Source organism: Anthonomus grandis, chromosome 2, assembly GCF_022605725.1.
Source record: "Anthonomus grandis grandis chromosome 2, icAntGran1.3, whole genome shotgun sequence".
Classification (NCBI taxonomy): domain Eukaryota; kingdom Metazoa; phylum Arthropoda; class Insecta; order Coleoptera; family Curculionidae; genus Anthonomus; species Anthonomus grandis.
Genome location: NC_065547.1, coordinates 42,771,332 through 42,794,203, shown reverse-complemented (window position 1 = coordinate 42,794,203; position 22,872 = coordinate 42,771,332). Strand labels below are relative to the sequence as shown.

The following is a 22,872-nucleotide window of genomic DNA, read 5'->3' as shown; positions in this document are numbered from 1 at the left end:
AAGATGAGATCGACATATTAACGAATGATCTCAGAAAATCAGGAGAATTTTTCCGAAATAAGTTATCTTAAAGGCTTCAACAATTTTTAAACAACTGAAAAGTTTGTATTTGTCCTTAGTTCAAAATGATTTATCATATCTTCTTCTTGAATTATTTATCAGGTTCGGAGGATTATGCGAAAAGGGTTCTTAAAAATTATCAAAATGAACATTTTTCCTAAACTAAAACCTTATGTCTGCGCCAGTTATAATGTCTTAAACTACAAAAAAATTTGAAAAATGAAAAAATTAGTTCCCAAAGTAAAAAAGTTGCCAAAGTATCCACAAAAGACGAAATATCTATGAGCAACAACTAATATAAAACTCATGCCGAAAAAGGCTTGAAATAAACGCTTTTTATAATTTAATTCATTAAAAATTATTATTTGTTCTATATGTATTGTGTCAGTGTGACCGTGCTACTTAAATTCCGCTGTACGATGATGTACCTTTTATTAGTAATTGTATTACTTCACACCAAATTTTTACCTCAAATTCAACCATAAATTTGCCACCTTATTCGCGTATAAGCAATTGTCCTTCAGTGATTTTTTTTATACGTTCATTATTCAATTTTGATTGTGCTTAAATTTTGTAACTATTTATATTGTTAAATTAATAACGTAATTATTATTATTATACAATTAGTAGTTTGCCAAAGATACCTTAAATTATCGCTAGCAAAAACCGCGGACGGGTATTATTAATATCGAGTGTTGCCTCTTGAATGATTGCTTGCATTCTTTTTTAAATTCCTAAAATCAAGTGACAAATGTCTTCTTGAGGAATAATATCCCCCATTCCTCTAAAAGAGTGTATTGTAATTCATATATAGTTAAAGCAGCCACGACTTCGTCGTCTTTGCCCAAACATGTCCCAAACTTGTTTAATTGGGTTCACATTTCTGGACTTAACGCCGGCCTCTCCATAAGACAGGAATGTCTGATTTGTTTAAGTATTCTAGCGGTATGGAGTCTGGCTATATAATGGGTCAAAATAAAATTATTTCCAATAAAATCAACAACAGAATTTTGAAGAATTTCATTCATTGACCTGACAGTAGTTAAAGGGCCTCTTAGAATGACGTACAACTGTGTGTAACAACTAGAGAAATTCCAGCTCATTAGCATCAGCTTGGTAGCCTACTCTAGGACTAAAGGTACATTCTGCAAAACGTTCTTGTGGTCTTCGCCATGCCCTTTGACGACCATCCATGGATGAATGCCTACTTATAAGCAATATCGCCCCCATTTATTTCACCCCAGTGTTCATGACACTATAGCAAGATTGGCTTCATTAAGTCATTAAGTGTTCTTCTAACTATTCGTTCGCTTATATTGGTATTCCGGACATGATCAAGTGAATTTCTTATTGCTACAGCGGTAGCATGATGAGTTCGGATACTTTGTAAGATGATAATGCGATTATCATTAGCATTAGTCCTTATATCGATGGAGCCAGTTCCAGTATCGTCTAGAGTAACCTACAGTTTCCAACAAACGTGTATAAATACGGTGATACAATTTCTGGACTAACAGCAGACACTTTTAGCTCAAATAAACGTAGGAAAACTTTTAAATGACTTGCTGAACATAAGTGACCTTTGAGACACAGCTGATAGATTTATTAAAAAGAATAAAGACTTATATGGCATACTTTGCAATATTGAGTGATAAAATTATGGAATTTTTATTTTGATACACTTTTTATTAAACCCATGTCTTTTTATCAAATAAATGGATGATTGTTGTTATAAATTACTGAAAATATGTTGTTTTATTTGTGTGTAAGTTAATAGAATAATAAGTCATAAAATATTTAAATAAAAGAAATTATATATAAAATATGTGTTGAATTAACCCCAATCCTTTTGCATGGTGTCAAAGGTTGACATACATCTTTCACATTTTCACGTCTGTAAAACGTAATACTATTGAATGATTCATTATTAACTTATTAAATTAAAGAACCTGTTAAAGTTGCCTATTAAGTAAAATTCTAAATATTCCAAAATTTCTATTTCAATGTATGCTACTCTGTTTAAAAAAAAACTTTAATTATTAATTAGCATGCAGAATTTAAATTTTAATTGCATAATAAAAACGCTTATCTCAAGAGTCAGATATTTATTCGAGATAACTGAACTTACGTTGATTTTTGTTTATTTCGTTTAACTGTGTGATTTGAACGAAGTGGAGAATGTCTTTACAGCAATACTTACGTGTTTACGAAAAATCGGTAAGCAGGTATATGTCAGGTAAGAACCATTTTCACTCTGTATATTCTTAATATATATATCAAACATGGAATATTCGATATTCTTACTTAAAAAAAAACATTTAGGAATATCAATATTCTTACTACATCCCTACCGTACGTCAAACCACACATGTCATCTGTCAAAATAAATCGTACCTCCGCACGCATCTCCATATAAACCCCATAACTTATAATAATAAATTCGGTTAAATATGAATAATTTTATACCGTATGTAGGTGCAGCAGTTGTGGGGGTTATTGGGGTTGCAGGGCTCCTCTTGATGGAGTACCTCAGACAAGAAAAACACCATGAAATGTCAACTAGAAACGTTCAAAGCTTGGAACGAGAGTTGTCCGAGCTGAGAACAGAATTGCGTGAGTTACAAGAGAAGAAAAACAAAGAGAGGTAAGATGATAACATAAGAGTGGTTATTATTAGACTGATAAAATGGTTTTTTAGATTAAAACGATCAAATAAACATAATAGTAAAAAGGCCCACTCAATAGTATCGGGATCAACAGATGGGTATTTGAGTACTTCAAATTTGGACAGCTCTGATATTGAGTTTTATGATTGTAGTGATGATGAAGAGAGTGCCCAAGTTGATGGTAATACTTTGCTTTTAGAAACAGTAAGTATGTTAGTTTTTTGAACTTTGTCATTAAACAGTTATTGAACCTTGACTGGGTATACTAATCATTAAGTTGTTAATTGATATATTTATAAATACATCATTTTATTTTTACAAGGTTTTATTATATGAGATAGTTTGGTTTATAACAGACCTTGTGGTTTTTTAATTCGAAACTGAAACTTGCTCTTATTATTATTATAAATACATCCTTAATAGCACAATATATTAATTGCACATTCACCAAATATTTACAGATACTGTGTAACAAACATTTCAAGAGCATTCAGGGAATGATGCACCAGCAACTGCCAATATTTCTGACACAATCAGTGTATAAATATGTTTAACATTCTAATTAAATTCTTTGTTCCTCAGTAATATTCCAATATATCAACTTTACCCTGGAATGCTACACTTATGTCCACTCTGCATCTGCTACACAGGGGTACAACCGTACCCCAAATAAAACACGTCATATTAGACATATATAGACAAATAATAACTTAAACCGAGTCTCTAAGAACACTTTTAACGCACATCCATAATAAAATGTTCATGCGGCACACACTGAGCATATTTTTTTTTGATGTTGCAAACACACAAACTTTTTGCATACAGCACAGCTTACTCTCGATTTTTGATCCTCTCTTTTGGGACAAAGCACATACCTACCCACTGTTGTTGTAAGCCTAGTAGGTACTTCTTCTGAAGTGGTTATCTTGAGGACCCTACATTAAAGTTTCATGGAGTTTGCGCCTCAAAGTTGGAGCTTCCAAATGACTCATCATGTGCGGTCTGACCAGGTCAAGGGCAAGCTTCTTGAGGTATTCTCTCCTGTACTTTACAATATTTTTATTCACTTCACCAGAGCCACGCAAAAGGATCATTGAATTATATCCCAGAATATCTAACAAATTATAGAACAGACATAATGGCCAGCGACGTGTTTTTCTACCAGTAGAATAAGTGTGGCACAACTGGTCTAAAGTATCCACTCCTCCTTTTGTAGAATTATAAAATTGAATAATTTCTGGTAACTTGGTCGTAAATGGCTCATCACCTTTTTCATGCATTGTCGAAAGCATAATTACTGCTTTTTTACCACTCTTGGGTGGACAGTATGATAACAGTGTCAGATGTCCACTGTAGCAAAACATGGCAGAATTTTGATTCCTTTCTTTGAGTTCCAAAAACGACCCAGGAATTTCTTTTTTATTTCTTCTCACAGTACCAACAATGGTAATTTTCCTCTCCAAAAGATGTTTCGCGGTCTCAATAGAAGTATTTATTTATTTATACTCTTACAAACACATTTGAAATGTAATTATATGTGGGAGTGCTTACTGGCTTGCAGAAAGAAAAAGAAAAACCAATAATAATGATGAAACTAAACCTACACTAAAACTAATAACATTTAATAAAATACACCTACTTACAATTAAAAATCAAAAACAAAAAGAACAGATTAACAAGTAAATGATTAATCAGATAAGGATACAAAATCAGTCTTAATTTGGCGAATACTAATATTAAAGAGATCTATATCATATTTTTGTATATAATTATTACATTCTTGCATCATTCTATTAAATGGCAAACAACTTGAGGGTGACACTGGAAAAGATTGTTATTTCTTATTCTCAAATTGATTTTAGGAACAGCAAATGATAGATGATTAATTAAAGAACAGTTCTTATATTTTAAGTTGTTAGTTATGTAGTAAATAAATAAGACATCATTCATATTACGCCTAACACCCAATCGTACCATTTTAAATTCAATTAGCATACTATTATAGAAGATCATATAAGGATATGCATTATGTGTTCTTAAGTACAGGTATCTTAAAAATCTTTTTTGGACCCTTTCAATCATATTAATATGCACCATTGCTTTAGGTGCCCAGATAACTGAGGCATACTCCAAGATCGGTCTGACCAGTGAGTTGTACAGAATTATTATTGATTTTATTTCTTTAAAATGTTTTGTATTTCTTATTACAAAACCAAGAAGCTTATATGCTTTGTTTACAATAGTTTCATAGTGTTGCTTAAATTTGAGATTTGTTTGAAAACAGACTCCAAGATTTACTTTATTACCCTAAATTTACTTTTCCTAGTTAACGATAAATTATCAATTTTGTAATCAAAATTTATAAATTGCATTTTTCTTGTGAAAGTTAGAATTTGACATTTATCTATGTTTAATGACATTTTATTTTCTCTGAACCACTGGGCCACCAAGTTCAAATCAATTTGCAGCTCAAGACAATCAATAAGAGATGTTATGTGCATAAATAATTTAAAATCATCAGCAAACACGAGACATCTAGCATGCTTTATACAGTTTGTCAAATCGTTCAGAAAAGTTAGAAATAAGAGAGGCCCAAGGTTACTGCTCTGAGGCACCCCAGATGTTACTATATATATTTTTGACAATTTTTTACCAACTTTAACTTGCTGAGGCCTTCCGGTAAGATTAGATACCATAAACCTACATACTTTCAGCGAGAAACCAAATTTACCCAACTTATTCACCAACAGCCCATGGTCAACCCGATCAAAAGCCTTTGCACAATCTGTCAAGACAACATCTAGCTGCTCTTGGCTATCTACTGCATTGGCAGCTGCCTCAGTCAAAGTGCTGAGGTTGGTGACAGTTGAGGCATCTGGTAGAAATCCATGTTGTTGCTGAGAGAATTTATTCATGAAAGATCTCAAAATATCTTGGTATAAAATGTTTTCAAAAATTTTTGCGAGAGAATTAAGAACGCTAATTGGTCTGTAGTTGTCAACCAAAGAATTTTCTCCTGATTTGAGGATTGGAGTAACCAAAGCATTTTTAAACACTTCTGGAAACGTGTTTGTTTTTAGACACAAATTAAAAATGGTTTTTAATGGAGTGCACAAGATATCAGAACAACCTTTATAAATGTATGAGGCGATACTATCATTGCCAGTGGCCTTTTTTGATTTTAATCTCTTAATGGCTGCTTGAATTTGCATTTCAGAGATCTTGGAGAATGAAAAGTTGCCACTAGATTTATCAAAGTTAGGTTTTTCAGACTGTTGAAATACTGAGCTAAAATATAATGCAAATGTGTCAGCTATTTCCTGAGCACCGCTAACAGTACACTCCCCATAGCATACCTCAGCCGGAACACCAGGTCTTGAACGCCCAGACCTGACAAAATCCCAAAAGCTATTTGGGTTAGTTTTGACATTTCTCTCGATATTCTCATGATAAGTTCGAAGCTCATGTGCAGTTTGATATTTCACTGTACTTCTAATTTTGCTATATTCATTCCTAATTTGAAAATTGGCAGTGCCTTTTTTTATTTGTTTATGCAGATGTGTCTTTAACTTAATATTTTTCTTTAGTTCTTGAGAGAAGTATTTTGGAAAACTTTTGAGTTTTCGAGTGCCTATTTTAACTTTCTTTCTGGGTATTGCCAGGTCTAGGCATTCATAAACCTTTTGATAGAACACATGAGTGCACATGTCAACATTGTCAGCCCTTTCAAGTTCTGCCCAATTAACTTCCCTCAATAATGTATACAACCTATAAAAGTCGCCGATTGAATAGTCATAAATATATTCATAGTTAATGTAATGATGATTTTTTATGTGATTCAAAGATATTGGTAAAACCATACTTAAAGCAGGATGGTACTGATCTTCATCAAGAATTGGATTACCACAGTGTTCTAAATTAGTTATTTGCATATTAGATAGTACAAGATCCAGCTTTCTTTTCATTTTGTTAAAGACATTATTATGCTGGTCTAAATTATAAAAATTTAAAAAGTTATTTATCAACTTACTTTTCTCACAGCCTTCTGTTACATAGAATGGTAGGTTAAAATCTCCTAAGATAATTATATTTACATCCTTATCTAAGATACATTCAAAGAGGTTAAAAAATTGCACATATAGATCAACATTAGCATTTGGTGGAATATAGACTGCACATAAATAAAAATATTTCTTTTTAATTATAATTTTTACCAGTAAGCACTCAAGACTAGAATCCTCAGGTATATTAATGGGGACGAGCTTCATGTCCAAGTTCTTCTTAGCTCCTACAAGAATCCCACCTCCCCTTCGACCATCTTTCCTGTCGCTTCTCATTATACTATATCTGTTGTCTAACAGCTCTGCATCATGGAAACCATCTGTGAGCCAGGTTCCGGTTAAAGTGACTAACTATATCATATTCTTCAGCTAAAAAGTTAGTATAGAGTTCACTAATCTTAGTCCTGAGGCCACGAACATTTTGATAGTAGACTTGTAAATGTAGTAAAAAGTAAACGAGTTATCCATGGTCAAGTTCCTATTTGTTCCTTGGACAGAACTGGTTAGCTTATTACAGTAATACTGAGCTACAGGAACATCAGTTGGTGTGGAACCTTTTCCTATATAAATTTCAGCATCAAGTGCAAAAGCTGTTTTGGCATCACAGGATAACACAATTTTGATTCTGTATTTATTGGGCTTGGAAGGGATATACATTTTAAGAGGACATCGCCCTCTAAAACCAACCAATGGTTCATCAATTGTAATATATTCTGATGAAGTATATAGGTTTTTCATTTTAACAATTTACCTCTCAAATACCTCTCGAAAAGCTGCAAGCTTATCAGTTTCTTATCAGTTTCTTTAAAAACCTGAAACGTGCCTCGGGCATGGTAGCACGGAATATTGGAATTCCTGTGTCTTTATCAAATAGTTCCTTGGTCAAAACTCCGGCCATTTACATAACACCGGCATAATAAAATAGCCCGAAAAATGCTTGGAGTTCAATGCTGTTTGTATCCTTAGTCCAAGAGGGTCTGTTACCTACTGGCGTAATAACAGGTGCATCAGTATCTTGGTTATCGTTCTTATTTGAATATTTCAATCGTTGAACTTGGATCTCGTTATTAGTATATTGGGTAATTTTATCGAGATTTTCTTGAGTGAAACATAATTTCCAAGCTTCAATTCCCGATGTTATATGTTCTTGGTTTTTGTTTTCAGGTAAATGCAAAACCAGATTTCGTTTTGGTGTACGATGAATTGCGCCTTTCTTACCTGACCACATAAACCCATTTTTACCCCTTAATTTGGTAGGCACTGGTAAAATTTCCACCATATCTCTGTTGATCGCCTGTATTTCTGCCAATGGTATATTGTCATCTTCCGAATCTGTATCAGATGGAAAGGTATCCTGAGTTTGTTCTGGTGCAATAAAAGAATTAAGATTGATTTGATTGCCGCGTATTTCATCCTCTTCTGGCTCCTCTCTAAAATCAGGTATAACGGCATCTTCCTCCTCGCTGGCATCCGAAAAACTGTCTGAATCAGATTATTATATATTAGAGAATGCGATGAATTTCTCCGACATCTTCAGGCTTTGTTAGGTCGAAGAACTTTTTCTGTCCAGCCATTATTCGTGCAGCCTAACAAAGAAAATCAATAATAACTTAAAAATCAAAGAAAAATATAATAACTTAAAACTAAAATATTTTTAAAGTATTATAGACATATTTTAGAAATATTTTTCAAAAAAAAGATACTTACTCATATAATAATAATCACCAAAATCTACTGAGAAGCGAAATAATCACAGAGTATATTTAACCTAAACTGCTACACTGGGGTACGCGCTAACCCCAAATATCACAAATCTCGAAAGTCTTGAAACTAATAAGACGTCGGCGTTCGTTCCCCCGCCCACTTCCATTTAACTTGAGATATGATTAATGATGGGGTACAAATGTACCCCAAGTAGCATTCCAGGGTTAAATAATACAAACTCATGACACACAGTCAACATCTTCAAAATAATCAATTTTTTTCAGTGGTATGGCCTGGATTTCTTTATCCAAATTTGGAAAGTTTATAATACTCAGTACATGTTTACACTCAGTTTTTATTATATTTATGTTAATAATCAATTTATGTAAGTAAAGAATTGATGTTAGTTTTAACATGAATTCAGCTAGTAAGAACTTACAGAAGTGTCAACCCCCCTAATGAAATAAAAGCATTATGGTATCCAACCCAACCTAATCCAATCAAATTGAGAAATAGTGAAAACTTACTTAAACTCATTTTTACCTACAAACATTCAATGTAATAGAATATGAAAAGCTGCTTCTATGTTATGTGTAACAACTACAAACCGAACAAAAATCTTGATGTTGCAATATGCAAAACATTGAAATTTGGTACTGTATTAATATAGGATTTAAGTTCAAAATTTTATAAAGATTTATATCATTTCCAACATTTATTTTTAACTAAATATGTGTATGCATATCAATATCTAACTTAGTAAAATGAAAAAAAAAATAGTAGTTAGTAATAACATAACATTTGATACAGAGCAAGATGGCAGACTAAAGCTCTTACTTTTTGATAAATATTCCACAAAACAATAACAAGCTAATAAAATTAATCCATAAGTGATTTAAAGAGAAAGCAGACATGTATAAGTTAAAGGAATTGCAAAACAAACACCAACTTTAGTATCACCAAAATTTAGTTTAAAACTTGTTTGAATTTGATGTGAAGTCTGTTAATTGAATCATAAAACATGTCAATATTAACACAGAATTTGCCAAATTACACATCCTAGAAAATGGATCATTAATTTGAAAGTTCGTTGAAAATTAACATAAAAAAATAATTTTTCTAGAATTAATAGGGCATATATGAAAACCAATAGATATATAGGTGTTGTCACTTTTATAAAAAATTACAATATCTATATATTGCCTTCTGCTCTACAAAGTAAGTAACTTAAAAAGTGATTCAATTTCTGAACAGTTTGTTTCATCACATAAGACTTATTCTTCTCAAAACTGATGTGACTAGGACACAGTAGTAGATATCATACAAAAACTTTCTCAAATCCCTGCAAGGGTTGGAAAATTAAACCTAATAATTGTATTGCCCTATTGAACATGTAATCAATATGCTAACAAAAAGTAAGCTCAGAATTATACCAAATCCTTAACAAGACCCTGATTTTCAAGCTGAAAATCATTAAATTGTTAACTGAAAGTTAGTGGATTCCTCTTATGACTAATCCTTCAGTATCCATCGTATCGATCCTTCGTATCCATTGTATATTGGTTTATATTTATTGATTTATTGGTAATTCAAATTTAATCTATTTTAATTGCACCATACTAAAAAGCCATTAAGATCATTTTACAGCAACTTACTATTCAAAGTTGCAAAAATAAAAAATTATATGACAGAAAAGACAGATTGAATTGATGAAGCAATTAAAAATTAAGATGCCCACTCTGATGTAATCACAACTTCTGAACATACAAAGTTTTTAATTTTAATTGGTTGTGTTCGACTCTTAAGGAAGTCACCCAACCACCCGAACAGATCACCAAAAACATTGAAAGATTCCTGACATAGAATGGTCAATTGATAACAAATTTACCTCTAATTCAGAAAATTTAAACTACCAAAAAAATGTTTCAAGCAAATCTTTTGAATATTCAAGTATGGAACTGTAGAACCTTTGGTCATGTTGAAGTTTCTTAATGAATCTGGCTATCCAGGATGGTATTTGTGAACAAACCTTATTAAAATCTGGAATAATAATAATAAACTAGTAGTTTATACCCAATAAGCATAGATACAAATTAGGTACTAATTACTAATTAATATTGATCTAAAAATTGACACCCTATTTAAATTACATAATTTTGATTTTTTAATTGGATCATATATTGTCTTATAGGAATGCATTATATCCCAGAAAGAAAAACTATAAGCTTTAATCTTTGCCCCCCAATACACAGTCAAGCTTTGCAAAATATAAAGTACATTAGTGAGCAATGAATTCACTTGTCTGAATTGAGATATACAAGTTTTTATTAACCACTTTAGTGGGGCTAATTTATTTCTTATCTATGACCAAGTGCCTACATGACTCTCTTAGGGTTTAATGACAAATATATACCTTAATAGAATCATCTAGGTGTAATACAAATAATTGTCTATAAGATAAACAAACTGTTTTTGCTGATTTCAAACCTAATTCAGCAGTTCATAATTTTAAAAAGTTATTAGAATTCCTTATTCCTTTTTTTAGAATTTTGTCATAAGTTTTGAAAAAATTTCGTACTATGTACATAAACTTTATCTAAAACTTTTACCAAATACAAAAATCTAATCCATTCTTCTCAAAAAGACCGAGATACCTAGATACATAATTGAAGAAAACACAAAGTCACGGTTTCACAACCTATAATAACGAGCTGATGTGTTGTTCTCTGGCTAGAGCATCATCAGGCCTTTTTTATAAATAATAAACAGTAAACCTTTTTTATTTGTGTAGTGTGAAGGTGGTGTAAGGCCTGATGATGCCTAGCTAGAGCGAAACACGTGCAGCCTGTTATTATATATTGTGCAACCGTAATTTTGTGTTTTCTCCAATTATGTTTTACCAGTTTGCATAATCATAACTGTTTTATTTGTTTTATCTTGACTAGGTATATCATGAGTTTTTCAACAGTATTAATAAAATATGTTTTCAAGCTTAAGACTACCAATATCTAATATCAATAATTTTAGTTTTTCATATTAATACATCAGTAATTAAATAGTACATATGAATCCTATAAAAGCAAAATGCGACAAATCCATTTTTAGAAAATTTTGGGAAATGAGAAAAAACGATAAGGGGAAGTTAGAAGCTAAATATCTTTTTAAGTTTCTTTATATACATAGAGCAAGACATCAAGCATCTAATTTTGAACAATTCAACCTGGAAAAACATCTTAGTGTAAAGTTATTTGAAATTAATTTTTTTTTGGTCGGGTTTGAAACTAACAAACCCATTTGTCGCATTTTGAAACTGACCATAGTGGATTTGTCGTATTTTGTAAAAAAAAAACTTTTGTTTTTGAAATACGTATTTTATTATGGAAAAATTTAACAAACATAGATACTTATATCGACATTATTTAAAAAATAGTTTAAACTAACAAATCACTTGAATAAGTCATGTTTTCACACAAATTGTCTTTTGTGTGTCATTTTCTGGAATTTCTATGTTCTCCAGATTTTCCAATTCGTATTTTTCAAGAATATTCTTATAGTATTCCAATTCATTCAGTTCTTTCCATTTATCTCCATAATGTTTGGTGAGGAGTGTTTGGACATCCTTTAGCTTTTTAGGATTTGGCTGTATACCCTTTTGAACCTAATACTGGTTTTATGTCGGTTGGGCCCTTTTTTAAGACTGATTTGAAAACACCCAGATGTGGTTTATAGGACTGCTCTCCTCGAATCGTAACCTGTCCAGAACTAGTGCGATTCAATATGTACCTCTTGCATGCATTAAATGAGAAGTGCCATTGTCCAGTAGGTTTTACTGTTTCCTTACAAGCTTTCTTCCAATTGTGCACTTCTAAGTCAGATCAAATTCGATAAACTTTACCGTGATCAGCAAAAATATTTAGGTACTATTCTACGGAGACTAAGACTTCTTTTTTTATATTTTTTTCAATTCGAGCGAACACACGATCTGCAGGGAGAAAAGAATGCCCAACAATTGGAAAGATAATTTCTAATTTTGAGACTGACTGAGGAGCCTTCTGACTAAGCCACATGGTACACATTGTAATTAAAGTAGAGTTTTTATTCTGACCTGCACATCCGTCAGCAATAAGTCTTCCTTTATTTTTATTCCTAAGGTCTAGTTGACAAAGTTTGTAAAATACAGCACTTGCTATTTCATTTGATCCCTTATGGTATTCGTCTTCAGTCCAAGCATAAATTGACACATTATTTTTAGTGAGGGGTGAGTGTGAACTGCCAGTAACAATGGTAAAATTGTAAATATAAAGCTGGCGGCTATAATAAATTGATTGGTTGATTAGTCAGGAATCTTTAGTAGGACCTGGTTCTTCTGTGATAGACTTTTGTTCTTCAAATGATATTGTAATTAGTTCAGGTTTTTCTTCTTTTAAATGGTCAAAGAAAGCCTTGGCGCGTAATTTATGTACATGCATTTCCGTCATTAGTTTATTTTTTTTATTTTCATCTTTCTCATTTTTTATTTTTTCTGTTAATTGGAGACACACGGAATACACATCAGTGCGGGGTGAACCAAAGCCAATGTTGTAATTGGTATTAAATATCATTGCAAAATAACTTGTTTTAACAAAAAGGGTTGGTATTTCGTTAATTTTTTGACAGTATAGTCTCCACATCTTTGAAATACTAAGTGTTGAGGGTAAATATTTGCGGTTAGTTCTGTTTCGGCAATAATGAGACTCGATTACCTTAAAACTTTCAATGAATTTCATTACTGACAATTTTTTCGCACTATATTTTCCAGAAATTCTGTCGCTACCCCTTGTTTCAGACGCCATTTTCCCGGATTTTTTAAACTTCTTTAAAACCCCATTAATCCGATCTTTACCAACTGCCAAAACTTTAGTAAATGCATTCCTGCAAACTGGAACCAGTTTTAAAGTATTGGCCTTGGGAATATTATAAACAACTGAAAAACTTCTTTTAGACGCGCCCTTTTCATTTCGGGTCCTTTCGCGTTTAATATCTCTAATCAGGCAGTGCTTTAAAATTAGGTTGTCTTGCTGCTCAATTTTAGTTTTGTGAAGATAAAAAGTTTTATGAAAACTTGATACATTGTACATTGACAAACAACGATACGATTTTGTCGCCTGTTTACATTTTGGATACTCCGGCAAACTTTTATTCTTGTATCTAGAATATTGAATATTATGCAAAACACTGTCAATAAGTTTAAAAAAAAAACTTACCTCACACTTTGCTCTCGTTTTTCTTCCTGGAAGTTTCTGGTTTAGCCACTCTTTTCCTTGCTAAGAGAGGCGTCGTATGTTTTATTGACTCTGTCAATTCCATTTCATAGAGTTTTAGGCACTTAAAACTTATTATTTAATAAAAAAAATTGGCAATAATTAGATAAAAGTACAAAATACTACTGTTCGAGTCCGCGAACAACGTTATACTAACAAACATCGTAAACAATTCGCGCGTAAAATTATTATTGTTATGTGAAATGGATTTATCGGTTTTTGTTACGACGCGTTGGATTTGACATTAGGATTTGGCGGATTTTGAAACTATAGCCAATATTCTACTTTAAATTTCAACGTATTTTGACGGTTTTTGATACCACAAACCTATTTAAATCTGCAGATTTTTATTACGTAAACAGTTCAAAACAATAACCTCGTTTTTGACCAAAAGTGGATTTGTCGGGTTTTGCTTCTATAGGATTCATATATTGATTTGAATTCTAATTTAGTTATATTTTATTTTCTTGGCGTATAAACTCTACTTGCTACAATTTGCTTTTACATTTTATTTTGCTTAACCTCTATTTCAGGTGTTAATTGAAATAGATAAGAAACTTGACCTCGGTGATATAGACGATATAGAAAATGCATTAGAAAAATTAGAAGACCTTTGCTTAGAATACCCCAGTAATCCAGAGCTACTTTATAGGATAGGTAAAGATATATTATTGTAAAAAAACATATAACTATTTTTAATTCTATAATACAATCCAATCCATTATAGGTAAAGCGCATCATAAAGTAGCAGAGGAAAGTGATAATAAAGAATTTATCGAACAAAGACTGGCCAAAGGTATAATCATATTATAACATAAGTATCATAAATATAGTTTGGGAGATTTCAGGTATCGCAGCTTGTAATTCAGCTCTGGCAATTGACCCTGAACATGGGGAAGTTCACAAATGGTATGCTGTATTAATAGGTGTGTTCTCTTACTGATGCCTCCTTAAGTTTATATTAAGATTTAATTTTATTTTCACAATAGGTAGCAAATCTAATAAAACTGTAGACATAAAGGAAAAGATCAATGGTGGATACACATTTAAAAAACATGTAGACAAGGCGATATCAATCAAGCCAGACGATTATTCTTTGCACTACATGCTGGGCAGGTTTCAATATGAACTTGCTGGATTAAGATGGTATAAACTATTTGGAAGTTTTGTAACTGTTTTTTGTATAATTATTAACCCAATTTCTAGGTATGAAAGGAAAGTGGCTGCCGCACTATATTCGGAGCCTCCATATGCTACCTATGAGGATGCCTTTTCATGTTTCCTAACTGCCGAAAGGCTGGCACCTTTCGAGTGGAAAGAAAATAGACTGATGATGGGCAAATGTAAAATAGCTATGAGTCAGTATAAGGAAGCTGTGGAGTGGTTAGAAAAAGCGGATGGTAGTCGTGCAACTAGTCTGGTGAGTTTAAACAAATTTTTAAAACGTCAGGTGGTCATTTTGAGGTTTACATTTTAGGACAAGAAAGTGGACATGGAAATTAAAGAGTTACTTCGAAGTTATAACAGTTACAAGTAATGTTAAGATGAAAACAAGTTATTTTTGTTTGTTTTTTAACGTGTTTTTATTGTAGCGTTTTTTTTATTAATAATTTTGCAGTTTAGCGACATTAACGGTGGTTTTTCGTGAAATTATTGGTTTTAGTGTTAAACTTAATGTAAAAGTGGCGGAAGAGGCATTTTAGAAAGTATTTTTATTGTAAAGAAAACTTAATTTTTCAAACATTGCAATGCAAAAGCTCCCCAATATTTTTAAGTAAATACCTATATTGTTCTGTTTTAAATTAATTAACTCACATCTTTGGTGTTCATATTACTAATGAAAAACTAAATTGGTTGCTGTTAGTGTCTTTTGACATTTCTATTATAGTCCTAACTATTTCTATGATTTTAAACAAATTAAAAAAATTTGAATAGAAACCTAATCTAGTCCAACTCAATCCATATACAAATTTAGAGAATAGCATTCTAACAATATGAAATAAATTCGGATATGATACGAACGCAAAATATTATGGATATTTACAGTGCCATGTTCGAAATTAAATTTATGAAAACATCTTTACAATCTGGCAACTTTCTTGAATAAATTCTATAAATAATGGAAGGGTCAATTTAAAGCGTGAAGTTTCAAAATTACACGAAAGACCTTTGTAAACCTTTTTTTTTAAGATATTTGCAAAATGCTTTTTCGTAACTTAAATTAAGTTTTATACTAAACTGAGCTGTTTTAGCAAAAATTTCCATTGAAATTAGTTTTTGAAAAGCTGCTAAACCGCAGAATTAATTTTAGGTTTTAGTGTACTGTATGTGTATTGTACTGTATTGTACAAAGAGTATATGATAAGGTATTCAATTTAGTACGGGATGTAGTACAGATTTCTTTGGTAGTATGAATTTTTCAATTTCCAGACATCAAAGCCTTTTTTAGTGAAACAGGCATGGATCTAGCTGCGAAGTTTGTTTTATTTTATAAAAGTTGTACATTATTCAAAAAGACAAAAAAAAACAAAATTGTATCATTTTAAAAATTCGATGCAAGCTTTCAACTAGGGCCATGCTATCTTTAGACTTTCAGCATAATATGATGTCCAGGATGTAGATTTTGCAAAACAAAAAAACTAATCCTTGGAGGAAATACTTTTTCGACTTTTTTTAATACCTAATATACCAATGAATATATTAATTGATTTCTTCCTTTTAATTCTCCTGCGAGATAGGGTAAACGAGATAGTTATTGGCCCTTTAAGACTTTTTTTTACTTTGGTGTCAAATATCTAATATTTGTAGAGGGTAAAAATGGTTATACGCATTTAAAATTAAAATATTTTTCTTTGATATTTTATAATTTTGTTAATCATAATATACAAATAGAGACAAAAAAAACAACATATTTAAATAAAATACCCAAATCATAGTCATTGGCCTTTTCACTATAGTCATTGGCTATATGCAAATTAGTTATTGACCTTATTTTACTTACCGTTCCCATAGCCTTAGCAACCAGTAATTACCCACCCCGAGGTAAAAAAGGATTCGATAAGCAATTAAAAACATGAAGTCGCACAAAAACAAATCTTTATTTCTAAGTTTATATAAATTTAATACAGAAATAATTTTTTTTAAATTGTTTTAGGCAAGTTTGGCATGTAAATATATTTGAATTTGACCTATGCATATTATGCTTTTTGATACAAATAAGGTGATAGGTCCTACTGCAATGATTACACTTAACACCAGCTTTTGAAAACGTTAAGTTACAGGTGCATGAAAAGCAAATCCCTTCATTTAGAATATTTTTGATAAATTTGAGCTCATTTTCGACTTCCATTAAATCACCTGCTTCATGAATATTTTCTTGATCGTTAGAATGGTAATCACTTTTTTCAGAAATCTAGCCAGCATTTAAAATAAAGCTTCCTTTATCATCTAAATTATTTTCATCAATGATTCTTTTCAGGTCATCAAAAAAATGGTAGACGATCTCAGGTTTTCTAGCATCCTTCCGCAGTTTTTGTAAATGTTCCGGTTTCTTAAGAGACCGTTCAGGATGTCTTCTCATGAATGAGTAGTATCAGTCTTCTCCGGGTACTCCATTTTTAAATGGTGTTCTTAAACCTTTTGCATTAACATACTCTCCAACCAGTTGTCTAAGTTCTGCTTTGTCACATGGTAGACCCATCGCAGTACGTGCCAATAAACATTTCACTATTTCATTTTCGATATCTGAGGAGAAAACTTGGAAACGTCCACCCTTTGTCACATTTAATGGAGTCTTTCTTCCTCCTATCCTTTGGTAAATAACTGATCTGGGAACACCATAGAACGTTTCTACTTGACGATACGTTTTATTTTTATTTTGGACATCTGCAACGGCATTCGCAACATCTTGAGTTGTATAAGAAGGTGCTTCTTTTTTCCTTACATACAGTTATGGTCATATAAATAGCACACTTTTCTAAATTGCGATAAAAAATATTAAATACTATTTTCTATTTTTTTTATAATATATTTAGCTTAGATGTTCTACAAAGAGTTGTATTTAATTAAAATTAAAAGAGTATTTTAAATATATAAGAAACAACAAAAAAACTAAAAAAATGCTGGCCATTTAAATAGCACACTTAAAAAATATTTACTTTCACCAAAATCAATTTAATATTTTGTTGGGTATCCTTTATTTTTTATAACTTCACTTAATCGCTTGGGTATTGACTCCACCAATTTTGCACACACGCTTGCCGGAATACTGTTCTAAGCCTCTTGGAAGTTTTGCCTTAGTTCATCCAGATTTGAGGGATTTAATACCTTAATTTTGGTTTTAACGTGATCCCACAAATTTTCCAGAGGGTTCAGGTCTGGGCTTTGTGGCGGCCATTCCAAAACATCTACCACATTTTTAGTAAACCATCGTTTTAGTGATTTTGCAGAATGTTTTGGATCATTATCGTGCATGAACTTACATGTAATTGGCATAAAATGCTCCATGTATGGTTCCATAACATTCTGCAAAAAATCTCCCTATACTTGTATTGGTCCATTATTCCCTCTATACGATGAATAGGTCCAACACCATGCCATGACATTGCTCCCCATATCATAATTGATCCTCCTCCATGCTTAACAGTTTTAATTGTGTACCTAGGGTTTAAGGCACGATTGGGAGGACGTCTAACATAGCATTTTCCATCATTTCCAAATCTATTAATCTTGGTTTCATCGCTCCATAATATGGTTTTCAAAAAATTAATGTCCTTATTTATATGTTGTTTAGCAAATGCCAATCTTTTTTTAATATTTCTTTTTGAAACAAGTGGTTTTTTCCTAGCTACACAACCTTTGAGATCTTTTTCACATAATCTTCTTCTTATTGTTCTTGCAGAAATATTAACGCCATATTGGTCTGCTATTTCACGTTTTATTTGGGCGGAACTTAAAAATGGATTACCCTTGCTTATTCTAATAATAATTTTATCCATGTTATACGTGGTTTTTCGAGGCCTTGTTAATCTTTTCTTGTTCATTGTGCTTTGAGTGGTCTCATAGAGAGCCAGAGCCTTATAAACCATTTTCCTAGATCAATTTAAATCTTTTGCTATAGCAGAAATAGAAAAGCCTTGATTTTTCTTTTCTATAATAAGAGCTCTCCTCTCTGGTCCACAATGTTTCTTTCTACCCACTAAAATCAAAACTACTCTTGACAATATTCAAAAATTTAAAAGTTAAAATAATACTTACTAATTAACACTCGATATATTTAATAAGAATGAAAGGTGTGCTATTTATGTGTCCAGCCTTAAAACGTTAATATTGGAATGAAATTCTGTATGTGCATATATTTTTAAAATAAACATAAAGTCTTGCATATTAGGAGGAGATTAACTGCTTAAATATTTTCTTATCAGTCAGGAATTTGTTTTTTGTAAGTAATATATGAAAAGGCTAAGTGTGCTATTTATGTGACCACAACTGTAAGTACGAAGCATCTTTACAGTGCAACAAGACAAAGAAATTACTGATTTTACATAAATTATCGGCGAGACACTAATTTTATTATGTTTACAATTACCCCAAAGGTGTGTATACATTTCCCCCAAGAACAAACTTATTAGGGGGAAATGTAAACACTGAATTATTTTAGCGATTATAAAATTTGTCGACAGACATTTAGGCGTAAAATAGACACAATAGTATAACAAACAATGTCCAAATGAAATATCTAACTTACCTCGATGATTTGCATTCGAAAACTTCAGTGCCGAAATTCAACATAAAACCACCAAACACATCAAATTGCATCAGCCAACTAAAGCAAAAAGAGCACAAACAGGAGTAAAATTTCGAGGGAAACCTAGTTCGCCCGACGTCGGCACGACTTGAATAGTGAGCTTCGCGCCAAATTTGAAATCTAAATGTTATTGTGTTTCTTATTTTAGATGTGTCTATAATTACCCCAATTGACCCTACGGCCAATTTAATTTGGAACATACTGTATATTTGAGATTTTGACATGCAAGTATTGAAAATCACATACGGTTATGACAACTACACAAAACTACTCTGTGCTCTCATTAAATTAAGAACATTCTTAAAAAGTACTCTCTACAAGTAACTACGATTGCCCTGAACAACGTTTTACTATATTTTCCCATGTAACAGAAGTATTTCTTTGCACCCATGTATGAAAAACTCAAAAACAACAAAATTGATGCTTGGAAATTGAAAAGATATGTACTGAAAGTGACTACCTCCCCTATTGATTAAAATGCTTTTTGAACGTAATTATGTGTATTAAACTATTATTGTACTAACATTCCGCCTAGGTTTAATTGTTTTAAGTTAATATCTTAGACCAAAAATACATTTTTGAGCCTATTTGCGAAGTTTGGTGAAAGGCAGCTTTTCTCGATTTTACCCAAAAGACATTTTCTAGTCTGTTTTAGTGGAAGATTTTTTATATATTAGGCAAACTTACTATGAAAAAACTGTGTTGTTTATATTTTTTAACTGGTGATTTTTTTACTCATCCATCAGCTTTTCGCCAAATAAATTTCAAATCCAAATAAGGACCATAGTAGATAGCGGCGTTGGTAATTTTTGACAATAAAACTCTTAAAAAAATGACTCGACCAAGTTTTTATTCCAGCAAAATTCTAAACCTCAAATAAATGTATTCCTAAATATAATTTAATGCGGCATCTTGCGCATCTTACACAAATTCTGCAACGGCAACAAAGTAATGTCATCTTTGAATCTTACGACCCCTTCGTGGGCATCTATGGATAGCAACTGACCAGTTTGTTCTCTTTCTTCGCCGATAATAACCTGAAAAGGGTTACATAAGACATATGAATATTAGTTAAAAAAGAAAATGCAAACCTTAAATTCATCTCCTCTTTGCGGCCTGACTGGGTCCAAATGGTCGGCTAAAATATTAACAACGCGATCTTCTTCCGGCAAAAATACCGAACACATCCCTCCGGAAACGCTACGAATAATTCCGGTTTGTCCCACGAGTCCGCCGTCGTCGTGACTGTCGCGAATTCTCACCTGGAACAAAATTTCAGCATGTTTACAATGTAATTATTCCAGCCCAACATTTATAATTACATCGTACTTAATATGGTTTTACATTTATTAACGAAGACAATCTACGCTATATACCAGGTGGCGTTTTTACCACCGTCTATAGATTACAACAAGTCAGACCACTCGAGCGGCCCTGAAATCGATTGCCCCACCCCCCGTTCCTCACCTCGCCATGCATCGGCTGGGTAGAGCCCAGGTTTAGTTTTCGCAGTACGTTAACTTGTGTGCATCCGTTTCGCGAGAGAGTTTTTGCTTGTAGCGTTTTAGACAATAATTTGGTTACATACTACTTGTATAAATATAATTACCCAATAATAAAGTAGTATGTATTTCATCCCTATATGTTAAATATTTTGTTTTGTATTTTGTGTCTTAAAAAATAGTTTATTATTTATTTTCTCCCCGTAATGTTACTGGAATAGTTTTAGCCGATTTTACAACCTATTATCCCAAACCAACACACCCCACTTCTTTTTGTCGGCCACCAATGTCGGCGTTTAAGACCCGGTAAATTTTGATATTTTAACATATTTTATATATGTTTACTATATCCACAAATGAATACAAAGTATATAATTTACAAAACTACTAATTTAGCGCTTATTATGATAATTGTTTGTTATTCTTTTGCGCTTTTGTATTTTTAAAACGACCTAATTCAAAAATTAAAATAACCCATACCGTATTTAAATTATTTTATATTTTTTAGTGCGTTTAAATGTGTTTTTTAATTGTTTATTTATTTTAACTTTAGATTTATTTTTTGAATATTCATCTCTAAAATTTCCACAAATATTAAGTAAAAACTTGTATTTTTTGATAAGACTCTTAAAAATGTAGCAAATTTAAACAATTGAACAAGTAAGGTTTTTTCAAATTCACTTTTTATATATTATATTTGACTTAAAAGGCAGCCATTTTGAATCCGCCATATTAAACGCTTCCAATTTATTTAAAAGTTCAAATTCATTGAACTGATCAAAACTTCTAGATACACCAATTTTAGAAAAGGGAAACTCAAAAACATTTTAAAAACTGTCCTTGTTATCGAAAGCCAAGCACCTACAAAATTTAAAAACAATCTGACAAGTAGAAGTTATAGTTTAAATAGAATTCTTAGATTTGTTATAAACATACATACAAACATTGCTACATAAAGGCAAAGAAGTGAAGCTAATATAAAAAATGTGTAAAAACGTTAATAATTAAGAAACACTGTCATATAAACACATTCTATTCCAGTCCTATAAAAAAAGTTCTTATTTTATGACTTAAAATACTTCTTTTGAATACTCCTCGTATAAAAATAATCAGCGCGCCTCAGAATTTGCTTTCATCGATATTTACGATAAACCCTGGTAAACGCTCGTACGCAGCAACAGCGGGAACAGCGGGATTAAAGGTCAATTTTGCTTTAACACGGGCGGTATAGGAAGTGGTCTGACTTGTTGTAATCTATAGACGGTGTTTTTACTAAACATAACCCGTTACGGCACAAGACACGCCTTCCAACTCCGTCACTTCAACGTATAACCCTATTCAGCACAGCACGTGAAAATATAACCGATTACAGCACAATGACAATTATGCTGTATAATATTGGACTCAAAAACGCTTGGCGCGGGACATCACATTTTACGCGACATCACATTTTATGAAGAACCTCATTTGGGCGCCAACAGCCACGCACCACGAGCTAAATCAAAACAAATACAGTTCTTATTTGATTATTGTCCACCTGTGTCTTTTTAAAAGTGTAATAATGGATAATGAAAATATTTTAATGCAAGTTCTACGTCCTATTTTCTGTTCAATTTCAATATGAGCTTACGATATCAGTTATTAACATGCACCGTCGAGTTAATAAGTGATAGCATAGAAATCCATAAGCTCATACTGAAATTCAACAGTAAACAGGTTCGTCGATCGTCAACCGTTGACTTTATAACGTTGTTGAGGTTATTTTTGTATTTA

General features: G+C 31.9%; 2 protein-coding genes across 2 annotated transcripts in view; one reads left to right on the top strand and one right to left on the bottom strand.

Moving 5' to 3' along the window:
* Positions 1-2,140: 2,140 nt before the first annotated feature.
* Positions 2,141-20,433, top strand: LOC126750637 (regulator of microtubule dynamics protein 1-like). The gene is made up of 9 exons (XM_050460292.1): positions 2,141-2,296; positions 2,536-2,704; positions 2,759-2,930; positions 14,325-14,448; positions 14,519-14,587; positions 14,640-14,717; positions 14,781-14,937; positions 14,998-15,211; positions 15,269-20,433. Exons 1-9 carry the CDS (start codon positions 2,239-2,241, stop codon positions 15,326-15,328), a joined length of 1,101 nt encoding a protein of 366 aa, XP_050316249.1. The 5' UTR covers positions 2,141-2,238; the 3' UTR covers positions 15,329-20,433.
* The window catches only part of LOC126750631 (transcription elongation factor SPT5), a 37,319-nt gene continuing 34,877 nt past the window's right edge, over positions 20,431-22,872 (bottom strand). Inside the window, exons 19-20 of the mRNA XM_050460285.1 lie at positions 20,689-20,859; positions 20,431-20,634 (exon numbers count right to left, since the gene is read on the bottom strand). Coding sequence (XP_050316242.1) covers positions 20,497-20,634; positions 20,689-20,859 — 309 coding nt within the window. The 3' untranslated portion in view covers positions 20,431-20,496. The remainder of the gene's footprint in view (positions 20,635-20,688; positions 20,860-22,872) is intronic.